Source organism: Falco cherrug, chromosome 5 (assembly GCF_023634085.1).
Source record: "Falco cherrug isolate bFalChe1 chromosome 5, bFalChe1.pri, whole genome shotgun sequence".
NCBI classification, from domain to species: Eukaryota; Metazoa; Chordata; class Aves; order Falconiformes; family Falconidae; genus Falco; species Falco cherrug.
This window is the reverse complement of record NC_073701.1, coordinates 77,791,573-77,805,138: the sequence shown is the minus strand read 5'-3', so window position 1 is coordinate 77,805,138 and position 13,566 is coordinate 77,791,573. Positions and strand designations below refer to the sequence as shown.

Below are 13,566 nucleotides of genomic sequence, written 5' to 3'. Positions count from 1 at the left end.
ATGTTCTTTTTAAATTTAAATCTAATTTTAGATTTTTTCAATGTCCTTTTTAGATTTAATTTCAATGTAAAAATTATTTTTAAATGTCCTTTTACAATTTAAATATATATTTAAATTTTTTTATTTACTTTTAAAATTTAAATTTCATTTACGTTTCTTCAATTTGTTTTTTAAATTTAAACCCATTTTAATTTTTAAAAAAAATAAATTCTAAATAATTTTAAAAATTTAACTTACTTTTTTACAAAAAATATTAATTATTTTGCAAAATCCATCTCCCCCCATGCTGCTCCCCCCCCCCCCCCAGCAGGCAGTGAGCCCTCCACTTTTCGGCACCAGGGCCAGAATTTGGGAATTTTGGGAATTTTTCCATGCCCCTCAGATCAGGCTGGGATCGGGACCAGGCCAGGATCGGGATCAGGCCGGGATCGGGACCAGGCCAGGATCAGGACCAGGACTGGATCGACCCGTGTGTTTGCAGAGCAAACTTCGGGTGCCAGATTTGTTTTCCTTTGGCCTTCGGCTCCGGCTTTGTTTTCCCAGCAAACAGGGGGAGAAAATCCGGGATTAGGAAATATTCCACCGCTTCCGGGAGGAACGCACCACCACCCCGCCCCTCCCATCCCCCCCCGCCCCCTTAAATTGTTCAAATTAATCAAAAATTTGGGGGTTCTTCTTTGCAATTCACACGCGTAGCGGCGTTTTACAGAGCAGACAGTGGCCTGGCATGTCCCCATGCACATACATGTGCTCTACATGTGGCCCTGCCACACACACACATGTCCCCACACACATACATGTGCTCTGTGTGTAGCACTCCTACACACACACGTGTCCCCATGCACATACATGTGCTTTACATGTGGCTCTGCCACACACATGTGTCCCCACGGACACACATGCTTTACATATGGCTCTGCCACACACACATGTGCTTTACATGTGGCTCTGCCACACACACACATGTCCCCACACATGAACATGTGCCCTATATGTGGCCCTGCCATGCACACATATATCCCTACACACATCCATGTGCTCTATGTGTAGCCCTGCCACACACACACACACGTGTCCCCATGCACATACATGTGCTCTACATGTGGCTCTGCCACACACACACACGTGTCCCCATGCACATACATGTGCTCTACATGTGGCTCTGCCACACACACACATGTCCCCATGTACATACTTGTGCTCTACATGTGGCCCTGCCATGCACACGTGTCTCCACGCACACCCATGCGCTTTACATGTGGCCCTGCCACGCACACGTGTCCCCACACACATACATGTCCTTTACAAGTGTCCCCACGCCCCACGTGTGTCCCCACCCCCACACGTGTCCCCACCCCCCGACATGTCCCCCCCCCACAGACATGTCCCCTCCCCTCCCCGCCGCGTGCCCCCCTTCCCCGTCACCCCCCCGCGGCCCAGGCACCTCCCCGCCCCGCCCCCCCAGCCGCCGCCGGGCTCCGCCCCCTGCCGGAAGTGTCGTCACGGCGCGGCGCGCGAGCGCGGCCGGAAGTGGCTCCGGGGGGAGGCGTTGGGCTGCGGCACCGGCCGGGGCTGGAGCGGCGGCGGCACCGGCGGGGCCTGGGGGGGCCCGGAGGGGCCCGGTGAGCCCCGGGGGGGGCGGGGGGGAGCCCTGGGGGTGGGGGAGGGGCGGCGAGCCGCGCCGTGGCTGTTCCCGCGGGGAGGGGGCGGGGGGAGGGTCCGGCGCGGTGCTGGGTCGGGGGGGGCTGATTGATGCTGGGAGAGTGACTGGAGTGTACTGGGAGGGTGTGGTTGTGATGGAGGGTGGAGCACAGAGGGATGAGGGGGTCTGGGCCATACTGGGAGTGGGACTGGGGTGTACTGGGAGGATGGGGATGTAAGGGGGGCGGAGCACAGAGGGATGAGAGAGTCTGGTTGATACTGGGAGCAGATTGGGACATACTGGGAGTGGGACTGGGGTGTACTGGGAGGGTGCGGTTGTGATGGGGGGAGCACAGAGGGATGAGGGGGTCTGGTTGATACTGGGAGAGGACTGGGACATACTGGGAGGGGACTGGGGTGTACTGGAGGGTGGGGATGTAAGGGGGTGGTAGCACAGGGGGATGAAGGGGTCTGGTTGATACTGGGAGGGGACTGGGACATACTGGGAGGGTGTAGTTGTACTGAGGGCAGGGAGCACAGAGGGATGAGAGGGTCTGGTTGATACTGGGAGAGGACTGGGCCATACTGGGAGTAGGACTGGGGTGTACTGGGAGAGTGGGGATATAAGGTGTGGTAGCACAGGGGGATGAGGGCATCTGGTTGATACTGGGAGGGGACTGGGCCATACTGGGAGAGTGGGGATGTAAGGTGGGGTGAACACAGAGGGATGAGGGGGTCTGGTTGATACTGGGTGTGGGACTGGGGTGTACTGGGAGGGTGGGGATGTAAGGGGGTGGAGCACAGAGGGATGAGGGGGTCTGGTTGATACTGGGAGGGGACCGTGCCATACTGGGAGTGGGACTGGGGTGCACTGGGAGGGTGGGGATGTAAGGGGGTGGAGCACAGAGGGATGAGGGGGTCTGGTTGATACTGGGAGGGGACTGGGCCATACTGGGGTGTCTGATAGTGGGGATGAGAGAGGGGATGAAGCAAGAGGGTCTGCTTGATGCTGGGGGGACTGGGGCATACTGGAAGGGGTCTGATTGTCATGGGTTTGGGGGAGGGGGACGTGATGGGAGTATCTGGATGATATTGGGGCTACTGGGCCATACTGGGAGGGCTGGTGGCATTCCTGGGAGGGGGGATACCAGGACACGAAGGGAAGATCCTTGTTGATACTTCCAGCGTGGCCCCATTTTCACTGGGAGGTGGGAAGGCAGGGGGTCGGGCTGGAGAGTGAGTGTTTCTGGCCATCCCATGGTTACTGGTGGTGCTGGGCAAACTGGGAGCATTGCTAATGGCGGGGGTGGGAGAGGGGAGCGGCAAAAAATTGTGTATTTTCAGTCCAGCAGCTGCGATCGAAGCCTTTTCCACTGCTGTGCATCCCTCTATCCCTCCTCACCGCCGCTGCACTCCCGCCCTGCCCCCATCCTCCCGCTGAAATGAACCTTTTCCCCTTTCCTGACAGATTTTCCCGCTCAGTCCCGCACCACAAAACGGCAACTTGCCGGTGCTGCGTCCACGCCGGCGCTGTTTTCGGTGGCGTTCAGCTCCGCCGCCATGCTGCCCGCCTGCGGGATACCTCTCCTGCTGTGTTTTAGGAGCATGATGGCTCTTTTGGGGGGATCCACCTCGGATGAACCCCCCAAACCTCCTCTTTGGCCCATTTTTGGGGGAATTTCCCCCCCAAAATACATCATCTCACCACCCGTGTGCTCTTTTTCTTCACCCCTTTCTCCTCCTCAGCCTTGCCGCCTGTACGCTTTGATCCCTTCCCCAAGAGCGGATCCATCCAAACCTCCTCGGTTTAAACCACCCGGCGGTGGTGGATCCCTCCTGATCCCCCCATAAATCCGGCATCTCATTCCGCTCCTCCAGATTAACACCTCCAGGGGCTCCCGCGTGGCTGCGGCAGGTCAGGGCACCCTAAACCCCCCTCGCTGCTTTTGTCGTAGCTGTCGCACGCACAGAAAACAACAAATGTCATCATCCTGAATTCATTTGCCACGGTGAATCAGCAAGCACAATGAAAAAGCCCCAAAATTTGCTTTTTTTGGAGCTGGAGAAGCATGTTTCCAACAAAAATCCAGGAGAAAAAGCCCCCTGCGAGCCGTGCCCTGCCGTGTCCTCCCCCCAGCCCGCTCCGTGCCGTCCCTTCCTCCCCACGCTGGCAATTCCCTCTTTTAATGCCTGGATTTGAGAGCAGGAGGGACTGGTGGCAGCGGATTTATTCTCCCTTCTGCTTGTGGGCGGCTTTTGGACCCTCCTGCCCCTTCTCACCCGACTGTCTCAACCTGAAGGGAACGGCTCTGCAGCCTCTTGGCCGAGAAACGATCCGACTCCCGGGCACGCTCGCCTTTTTGGGATGGGAGAGGATAATCCTGAGCCCCCTCTCAGTTTTCGGAGTTATTTCTGCGTTATTTGGGGCGTTTAAACAATTATGGGAGCATCTCGTCAGCGCCTGCCTCAGCAGGGAACAGAAAGTCATTGGTTCTGCTCAGCTAAATAACAGTTTTTGCTGGTTTGGGGGGGGGGTTTAGTGGATTTTTTTAACTAATGGGCTTATTTACTCTGACTTGCCGTCCCCTTCACCCTTTTCTAGTTGTAAAAATTCAACCAGCACCTTCATCCCTTTGCTTTTCCGTGGGGGATTCCTCGGTGTTGCTTTACCAGGGGGTCTGATCCCGGTGCTCCGGCATTACCCTTTGGGACCATGTTATTCCCTCCGTGGCAGTGAGACCAAATCGTGCCGGCAGATCCTCTGGGAATTCCCTTCTCTGCACTTTGAGAGCTGGCTGGGAAGCGTGGCTGAGGAGCCGGATTTCTTGGGAGCGCCTTTTCCTCGTTAACGGGCTCGAAGTGGTTATTAATTGTGTTTAGCTCGTTCACTTATCACTCACCCCCTTGCCTTCCCTCGCAGTTGCCTGCTTGAGGCTCCTTCGCCCTCTGCACTCTGATCCCGCCTGGGAAAACCCGGAAAATCCCTTGGGAAGTCCCCATTGTGTCACTGCTTGCCTGTAATCCCGCAGCTTCTCATCTGTTGGTTGCAGCCAGCGAGTGACACCAAATTACACCTCTCGTCGCCACCGGTGGGCTTGGGTGGGCTTTGTGCCCAGGATTTGTTGGTTCTTCCAGGTCTCCGGCACTTACTGCTCCTTGGGAAGCTTTGGCACACCACCTTCCCAGCCTGTATCATTCCTTTCTCCTGGTTTTTTTTTTATTTTTATTCTCTGGCAGCCGTTTCCCTGCTGGTGCCCGTGGGATTCCCTTCAGGGGCGCCTTTTGGGGCGGTTTTATGCCTGGTTTTGCGGCAGCTTCCTCGCCGGCTCAGTGGGAGCGTTCTCCTCTGTGTTCCTGACATCCCCACTGCCTCCCACCAGGATGCCTGCGGACATGGAAAGTGAGACCTAAATCGGAATTCCACTGTTTACCACGAAGGGCTCCTTTTCGCTCTTGCCTGTGCGTCAGGCCTTCATGGGCAGTGATTTCATGTGGGGTCTTGGGAGAAGGATTGTGCTTTAGCCTTCTCCTCCGCTGGCTACACGGATACGTGTGCGGTGTCCCAGATGGGAGCAGCAAACCCAGCCCAGGGGACCCCCGAGGCGAAGCTCGGAGCCCGGCATCTCTTGTCGAGCCGCACAACCGCCGAACCAAGCTCCAGAGGTATCAGCAGGCTCGGACAGAGCTTGGAAAACCCTCAGCTTAAGAAAGGAGCGTTTGTTGGGAAGCAGATCTGAAAAAACAGCCTGTTGGATGCCTGGGAGCTGGGGGTCGAGTCCCTCCCTGCGTCCCCTGCCCGGGGCAGGGCTGACGGCTCCGTGTCCCGACGAAGGTTCACATAGGCACCCGGGGACGCCGAGCAGCCTCCGAGGAGCTTTTCCAACCCCTGCCTGGAAGCTCAGTCCGGCCCTTGAGGGCTTGGGGACGCGGTTGAGGCCGGTCCCTTGGCACTTGCTCTGACCAGGTAACTACGAGCAGGCTCCGCATGGGGTTGAAGTGCTCCCAGCTGTCGACAGCAGCTGCTTTCGCATGCTGGGAGCCGGCTGAGGGTGAAAACAAAGCTTTTAAGTGCTGATCCAAGCCGTTTTTCTGGCTCTGAGTCTGCCTTGATCCCCCCAGGGGGAAAGGATTGGTGGTGCAGGGTTTTACAAGCTTTTTGTAGTCTCTGCCTCCTTCTCTCCCTCCCTCCCTGCCGACGTGTTTATATCTCTTCGCTGCTGCCACCCACATCTCCATCTCCACGCCTCATTCCCTCACCACCTCGTTCCGGCCCAGCGCTCCTCTCACGCTCTCTCCTTTCTCATTTCTGCAGGGGGTGCCATGGAAGGGCAGCCATGTCCTCTGGCCTGCCAGCCTCCCTTCTCCCAGCGCCTCTCCCCCGTTTCCGAAGGAGATGGGCCTGAAGGTGAAGAAGAGCAGGAGGAGGCTCAGGAGGAGGAGGAGGAGGAGGAGGATGCAGCCAGTAGATGGCTAAGGGAAGGCTCACCGAAGCGGCTAGGACCAGCCTCTCCGCGCCGCTTGGGACGGTGCTGCTGTGGCCAGGGCGCTCTCGCCCCTCGGGGTGCTGGCAGCCCCTGCCAGAAGACTGATGAGGATGAGGGGGCTTTCCCGGCCCACCAGGCGCCAGGGGAGCAGCGGCCGTGCCGGCGGAAGCACCGGCTGTGCCTGAAACCCAAGGCGAGTCGGATCCCCGCATCCCCGGGCCGGGGGGAGAGTGCTGAAGAGCCGGGACCTTCCCAAGGGAAGAGGTTGCGCTTGATCTGGGGCAGGACGGGGGGCTTCGTGGAGAACGGGCTGGAGGAGGTGCCGCGGAGTAGCGAGGAAGAGGAGGAAGAGAGAAGGTCTCGGTCCTGCTCCCCCGAGCTGCCCCTTGCCGACGATGCCCGCCCCAAGCCGGACTTTGTGCAGCTGATCGACGAGCGCGGCATCTACTCCACGGCCAAGCTGGTGCTGGGCAGCGCGGTGGGCGAGCTGGAGGAGGTGGCGGCAGCGGGGCTGCCGGCCCACCCCAAGGTGGGCGAGCTGGAGATCCGCGAGGTGATCGTGGACGAGAAGCCCTTCCAGTGTGGCGTGTGCGAGAAAGCCTTCAAGCGAGCGTGGGAGCTCTTCAGCCACGAGGTGGTACACAACGAGGAGCGCCCCTTCCGCTGTGACCTCTGCCAGGCTTCCTTCAAACGCCACTCGGACTTCAAAAGCCACCGCCTGGTCCACACGGAGGAGCGGCCCTTCCGCTGCGAGCTCTGCGGCAAACGTTTCAAGCGTAGCTCCAACCTCCAAGAGCACCGGCGCATCCACAGCGGTGAGCGCCCCTTCCGCTGCCCCCGCTGCGCCAAGAGCTTCAAGACCCCCTACGAGCTGCAGCGCCACGCGCTCACCCACTGCGCAGAGAAGCCCTTCAAGTGCGCCGACTGTGGCAAGGACTTCCCCACCTCCAACGCCCTCCTCCTCCACCAGCGCCAGCACTGCGATGACAAACCCCACGTCTGCGGGGTCTGCGGGAAGAAGTTCACCTACGGGCACAGCCTCAAGGTGCACGAGCGGGTGCATACGGGTGACCGCCCCTTCGTCTGCCCGCTCTGTGGCAAGGGCTTCAAGCAATCCAACGCCCTCTCTTCCCACGAGCGGGTGCACACGGGCGAGCGCCCTTTCGTCTGCAAAACCTGTGGCAAAGCCTTCAAGCAGTCGTCCTACCTGGTGATCCACGAGCGGGCGCACACAGGCGAGCGTCCCTACAAGTGCGAGGTGTGCGGGAAGGCTTTCGCCCGGCCCTCCTTGCTCCTCCAGCACCACCGCGTGCACAGCCAGGAGCGGCCCTACAAGTGCAGCTTCTGCCACAAGTTCTTCAAGGACCTGGCCTACCTGGCCGTGCACGAGAAGGTGCACACGGGCGAGACCCCTTACAAGTGCAGCGTCTGCGACAAGGGGTTTGCTCATCCCTCCAACCTGCTGCAGCACCAACGCGTGCACCGCGATGGCTGAGCGCACTCGGGGTGTTGCCGAGCCGCGGTGGCTCTAAGCCCCCCCGCCGCCACCGACAGCAGGCGTCATGTGTATGTGTGTCCAGGCTGGGGGAGCACCCCAGGGCCGGCATGGACCCCTGGAAAGCCGCGGTGCTTTTCCTCAGCCCCAGCCCTTCGCCGAACCTGGAGCCAACACCGTCCTCTCCTCGCTCCAGTGGGGGCGATCCCGGCAGGACCCTCCCCAGCCGCGTGGGATGGGGCGACTGCAAGCCCCTGGCGGGCATGCGGCAGCTCATGGTGTGTCGTGGCTCATGACACGCCGTGGTCATGGCACGCGGCAGCTTGTGGCACGCGGTGGCTTGTGGCATGCAGCGGCTCATGGCACACGGTGGCTCGTGGCACACCACCGGCGGGCAGCCAGGAGCCCTCTTTGCCCTCCTGCAGGGAAAGGCGGGGGGGGCTGAGAGCCCCCCCTAAGTCATCCTAGAATCCCCCTCCCCAGTCATCCCAGTGAATGTGGCTCAGCCCGGACTAGAAGGCTCACGGGGAGCTGGGACATGCCGCCGCCTGCGGTCGGGGAGAGACTTGCCTGTGTTTTTTTTCTTTGAGTTGGGGGTGGCGATGCGATGACAGTACAGGTAGCGGAAAGGATGATGGGGAAGAGTGAGTGAGGAGCGGGCACCTCCCTTCCCCCCTGAAACCCGTTTGGGTTCACGCGTCCCGTCCATATCTCATGCTGCTGCTAATGACCCGGTTAATCACCCCCTTTTCTTCCGCCCCAGGGCACTGGCGGGGCTGGTAGGGAGCAGAAGAAAACGGGGGGACACGCTGCCACCGTCCACTTTGGGACCCCCAGCAAGTGACACCCGGCGCTGTAAGTTTTCCATCCGCTCCTGGGACTTTCCAGGTAAGAACCTGGATGGAATATGGGCAAAGTCAGACATGACCGGCCCCCCTGCATCATCATCATCCTCCTCCTCCTCTCGCTTCCCGGAGCTACGTGCCGCTGCCAGAGCTTGGATTTGTCCCCCTCCCCCATCCTTGGCTGCTGGGCAGAGGGTGGCACGTGGACCTTTGCTCGCGAGGGTGAGACAAGAGCCCCCCCATGCCGGTGTCCTTGTGCTGTCCCTCAGACTCCTGGAGATCCTGGGTCCCCGTCCCCCCCTTTCCGTATGGTCCCTGTAGCGCTGGGAACTGGGGGGTGGGGTGGGAAGCGCGTGCTCCTCGGCGCTCTGCACACTAATTACAGGATGGTTATTTAACGACGGCTCTGTCGCATTGCCTCCTCCAGCTCGTCTTGACATGGTCCCTGGCGGTCTTGCCACGTCCCTCAGACATGGGTGGGGGGTCACCTGAGGCAAGGAAGGACCTGCCACATCCCATCCCATCCTATGTGGGTGCGTCCCACTTGGCACAGCACCCTGCCGATGGGTGCGAGGTGGCCCAACAAGCCATCGCTGGCATTTGGGGTGCTGCATCCCCTTGCATGGATGGTTGTTGGCCTCCTGGTCGTGTTGGTCTTCTCCCTTGCCCCAAGGCTTCCCAGCTTCCTCCCAGTTCAGCTCTGGAGACAGCACCGGGGCAGCTCTGGTCTCTTCCTAAGGCAGCTCCTGGGCATGAGGTGGTGGACACATCTCAGGGGGTTCCCATCCTGGGATAGGCTTTGTCCATGTCTCCCCATGGTGGCAGGGAAGGGGTATCCAGGTGGTTGGTAGACACCTGGGAAGGGGTATCCAAGGGGTTGGTGGACACCTGGGGAGGGGTATCCATGCAGTTGGTGGACACCTGGGGAGGGGTATCCATGCAGTTGGTGGACACCTGGGGTTGCATTCAACTGCTGAGGCCATCGGAGATGGTCTGGGGTGCCCTGCTGGCCTTCAGTTCCTCTTCCAGAAGAACTTGCATCCCTTGTAGTCCCTATGTCCTATGTGCTGGCCCCGCTGGGGGCATCTGGGGTGACTGAGGACACCTCAGGTGGCACTAGGTAGATGGTATGATGACCTTATGGCCAATGCCACCTCGGGGGCCGGCAAGGAAAGGGTTGGCCTTGCTGTTGGAGCAAATTATTTCACACTTTGTGCTGCTTGGATGTCCTGTGGGCACCCTGCGCCCCTCTCGGCCATGGCCTGGGTGGGGGGTGATCTCATGCTGACGCTGCCTCGCTTTCCCAATCCATCTGGAGATGTTTGCTCCAGCGTTGGGTGAGCTCCTGGAGTATCCCAGGTGGGATGTAGGGGAATGGCTTCCCCTGGGGTGAGGGGCATGGGGGGCTCGCGTGGATCACTGTCGGTTTATTTCTGAACGTGCTGGACCCCGAGCAGCCCTGACTAATGTGCTCCTCGTGTGGGGACAAGGAGAAACATGGAAGATCCTTCGGTTTGGGGCCTTTCCCGGTTTGGGGGTGTCGATGATTGCTGGGAAAGCTGGAGAAAGGGTGGGAGGCACCGTGCACCTGCGTTGGCTTCAATCTCTGGCAAGGAGAACGTTGATCGCCTTGGAAGGCACCGTCTCCTGCTGTTGGGATGTCGCTTGTTGGGTCTCCTGGGCTCCCTCTCGTCAGCCCAGGTGCTTGGGGGGGTGGGCACAGCCCCCGTTATGTGAGGAAGCAGCCCCCCAGGTGAGGCTGAGAGTGGGAGGGGTCCCTGCACGGGGATGCTTTGAGGCAGGGGTTGCCGGGGGGGGAACCACAAGCTACCGAGCAGGAGCACGTCATGTGCCCCCATGAACCTCAACCCTGGCGGGGGTCCCCAAGGTTGGGTCCCCAGGGGGTGGGCGCAGGGGGGGCACAGGGCAAGGAAAGCAGGGCTCTCTGGTGCCCCCCAAAAAGCATCCAGGGAGGATAACTGAGGATTTGGGGGTGTGGGGTACAGCATTTCGCAGCTTTGGCACCAGGGATGGGCAAGAAATGGGGGGGGGGGGTCTTGCCTCAAGCCACACTTGGGGGGGGGGGGGGGAGCTGTGGTTGAGGAGCACCCACCGCCCCCAGCACTCACACCCATCGCACCTAGAGGATTGGGGGGACCCCCCCCTTTAATTCATTCACACCCCTCCTCCGCTCAGGCTGCCAGGGTCATGGCTCCCCCCCAAGCCCTGCGGGGGGCTGCTTGTAGGGACCAAATGTCACCAAACCGGGAGACCCCCCTCTTGACCAGATGCTGTAGGGTCATTGGTTCCAAATGATTTTGCCCAGCAGCTGCTGGTCTTTGGGACTGGGGGGGGGGAAGGGGGGGCGGCAGGAGCCTGGGATCCCCCCCGGGATCCCCCCCAGGATCCCATTGGGATCATGGGAGGTTGGGATCACGGGGCAGGATCATCCTTCATGAGCTCCATCGTCTCGGCGTCAGTGTCCTCCAGGGCTCCTGCGGTGGTGGGGAGGTAGATGGCTCCCGGTGGGGGGGAAGGGCTTCGGTGAAGCACCCTGGTCCCTGGTGTGCCGCCATCGGGCTGTGGGATGGAGGGGACACGGCTGAGCTGCTCCCCGTGTCCCCCTGGGGTGGGGGGGACGGACACAGGATAGGGGTGGGATTGTTACCTCCAGCCTGGGCTGTTGGCAGGCAGAGCCTCTTCAGGTTGAGCCACAGCAGGACCCCGCTCAGCACCATCACCAGGGCCAGCAGCGCAATCAGCACCGAGCAGGATGCTGGAGCACCTGGGGGTGGGGGCACAGCAGACTCAGGACCCTGTTTCCAGCCAAGACCAGTAACAGCGTGACCCCAAACCCAGCCCAGCTGGCGGCAGAGATGGGCTTTCCTTAATTAGTCATCTCATTAAGACCCATTTCCCTGGGGTGGATGAGGGGATGGGTGGGTCAGAGCGACCGTCCGCCTCCCCGCTGCCCTCACACCCTCCCCGGCACGGGGTCCTGTGCTGGGGTTGGGGCGCCACATCTCCCACCCGCCTTTTCCTGACCCTCCTGCATCCTTCAGAGTTGTCCCAGCTCTACTACAACCTGAGGAACATCCCGGGGCGGGGGGGGTGGGGGGGTGGGGGTAGGAAATCTGGGCTCCAGGAAAAATACAGAAGAGTGTGGTTTGGGGTTGGGAAAACATCTCCCACGTGCCCAAGGGTGCTGGGAAAACAAGGAGCATCCCTCAGGAAAGGCCCTTGGAGCCTGCTGGCACGAACATGCACCACCTTCCTTCTCACCTTCCCTGGCGCTTACCCTTGGGCATCGCGCACACCACGCCAGCCGCCGAGCCCTGCCGGCATGCCCCCGGCCCCATCTCCTTCTGCTGGCACTCCAGGAGCAGCCCCTCGGTCCCCCGGCATCTCAGCCCCTCCAGCAAGGCACGGCCGTCCCCGGGGCTGAACTGGGCTCCGGTGGGCGCCGACTGGGCTGGCCCACAGCCCAGCTGCCTGCAGACCACCTCAGCTTCCAGCAAGCTCCAGCTGCTGCCGCACACCCCGTACCAGGTAGTGTTGGAGAGCACTTCCACCCGCCCCGCGCAGGGACCGGGGCCGTCCCGCACCCGCACCTCCAACGGGTCCGTGCCTGCCAGACAAACCCAAGGGTTCAGGTGGCCCCTCTGAGCCTGCGGGGGAGGGGTGCAAGGGTGGGGGTGCAGCCCACGGGCCACCCACTGCGCCATTTCCACCCCACAGCTGCCTGGAAGTGTCATGGGGTTGTTTGGGTTGGAAGGGATCTTTGAGATCATCTGGTTCCAACCCTCCTGCCATGGGCTCCCTGGCAATGTCATAGGAATGGGCTGGGTTAGAAGAGATCTTTGAGATATCTGGTTCCAACCCATGGGCTCCCTGGCAATGTCACAGAATGCTAGAACAGTTCAGGTTGGAAGGGATCTTTGAGATCATCTGGTTCCAACCCTCCTGCCACAGGCTCCCTGGGAACGTCCTAGGATGGTTTGGGTTGGAAGGGATCTTTTGAGATCACCCGGTTCCAACCCATGGGCTCCCTTGCAATGTCTCCAAATCCTAGAGTGGTTTGGGTTGGAAGGGATCTTTGAGATCATCTGGTTCCCACCTTCCTGCCATGGGCACCCTGGCAACATCCTAGGATGGTTCAGGTTGGAAGAGATCTTTGAGATCATGTGGTTCCAACCCTCCTGCCATGGGCTCCTGTGCAGCGTCATAGAGTGGTTTGGGTTGGAAGGGATCTTTGAGATCACCCAGTTCCAACCCATGGGCTCCCTGGCAAAGTCTCCAAATCCTAGAGCGGTTTGGGTTGGAAGGGATCTTCAAGATCATCCAGTTCCACCCCCTGCCACGGGCAGGGACACCTTCCACTAGACCCAGTTGCTCCCAGCCCTGTCCAACCTGGCCTTGAACCCTCCCATGGGGCACCCACAGCTTCTCTGGGCACTCTCACGGTGAAGAACCTCCCATCATTCCCACCACTGATGTCCCTCCCACCAGTGCTGCCAGCTTCCCATTCTCAGAAAAAAAAAACTTTTTTGGGGACATTCTAGAAGCATCTTCCCCCCCTGACCCGGGGACCACCTGAGCACACGACTCCCGCGTCTTCGTTGTGGTTGCAGTTATGGAGCCCCCAGCTCCTCAGGTTGCACTGGGCGAAGGTGGTCTCCATACTGGTGCACTCCACGTCATCCAACCAGATGGGATCCAACCCTTGCCCGAAGTGCGCATGACCTGGGACTGCCACAGCCGACCCGCAGCCCAGCTGCTGGCAGACCACCTTAGCATCCTTCAAATCCCACCCGTCATCGCAGATGGTGCCCCACTGCCCCTCGTGGAGCACCTCCACTCTCCCGGCACAATGGTTGGGTCCGTTGACCAAGCGGACCTGCACCTCCTCCTCCGTTGCGTTGACACCTAGTCAAGAGAAATCCCACTGAGGGAAGGAAAACCAGGCACCCATCACCCAAAAATAATCCCCAAACCTTCAGGCAGAGTAAAAATTGTCTTCTTGGTCCCCACAGGTGAGGGGTGACAACCCCCAACCCTTCCAGAGGAGCCTGGCCATAGCGATGGGCGTCACTTGTAGCCT

General features: G+C 60.1%; 2 protein-coding genes across 4 annotated transcripts in view; one reads left to right on the top strand and one right to left on the bottom strand.

Moving 5' to 3' along the window:
- Positions 1-13,566, bottom strand: part of LOC102057111 (deleted in malignant brain tumors 1 protein-like) — a 48,586-nt gene that overhangs the window by 7,793 nt on the left and 27,227 nt on the right. Inside the window, exons 22-27 of the mRNA XM_055711983.1 lie at positions 13,059-13,391; positions 11,764-12,093; positions 11,134-11,250; positions 10,945-11,045; positions 6,147-7,500; positions 3,922-3,997 (exon numbers count right to left, since the gene is read on the bottom strand). Coding sequence (XP_055567958.1) covers positions 3,922-3,997; positions 6,147-7,500; positions 10,945-11,045; positions 11,134-11,250; positions 11,764-12,093; positions 13,059-13,391 — 2,311 coding nt within the window. The remainder of the gene's footprint in view (positions 1-3,921; positions 3,998-6,146; positions 7,501-10,944; positions 11,046-11,133; positions 11,251-11,763; positions 12,094-13,058; positions 13,392-13,566) is intronic.
- On the top strand, positions 1,489-8,868 carry LOC114014563 (zinc finger protein 883-like). 3 transcript variants are annotated; one of them, XM_055711893.1, is made up of 3 exons: positions 1,489-1,622; positions 4,879-5,605; positions 5,954-8,868. In XM_055711893.1, the coding sequence occupies exon 3, from the start codon at positions 5,962-5,964 to the stop codon at positions 7,618-7,620; it is 1,659 nt and encodes a 552-aa protein (XP_055567868.1). In that variant the 5' UTR covers positions 1,489-1,622; positions 4,879-5,605; positions 5,954-5,961; the 3' UTR covers positions 7,621-8,868. The 3 variants fall into 3 exon arrangements, with proteins under 3 accessions (XP_055567868.1, XP_055567866.1, XP_055567867.1); XM_055711891.1 differs by having other exon boundaries at positions 1,496-1,622; positions 4,562-5,605; XM_055711892.1 differs by having other exon boundaries at positions 1,605-1,622; positions 3,110-5,605.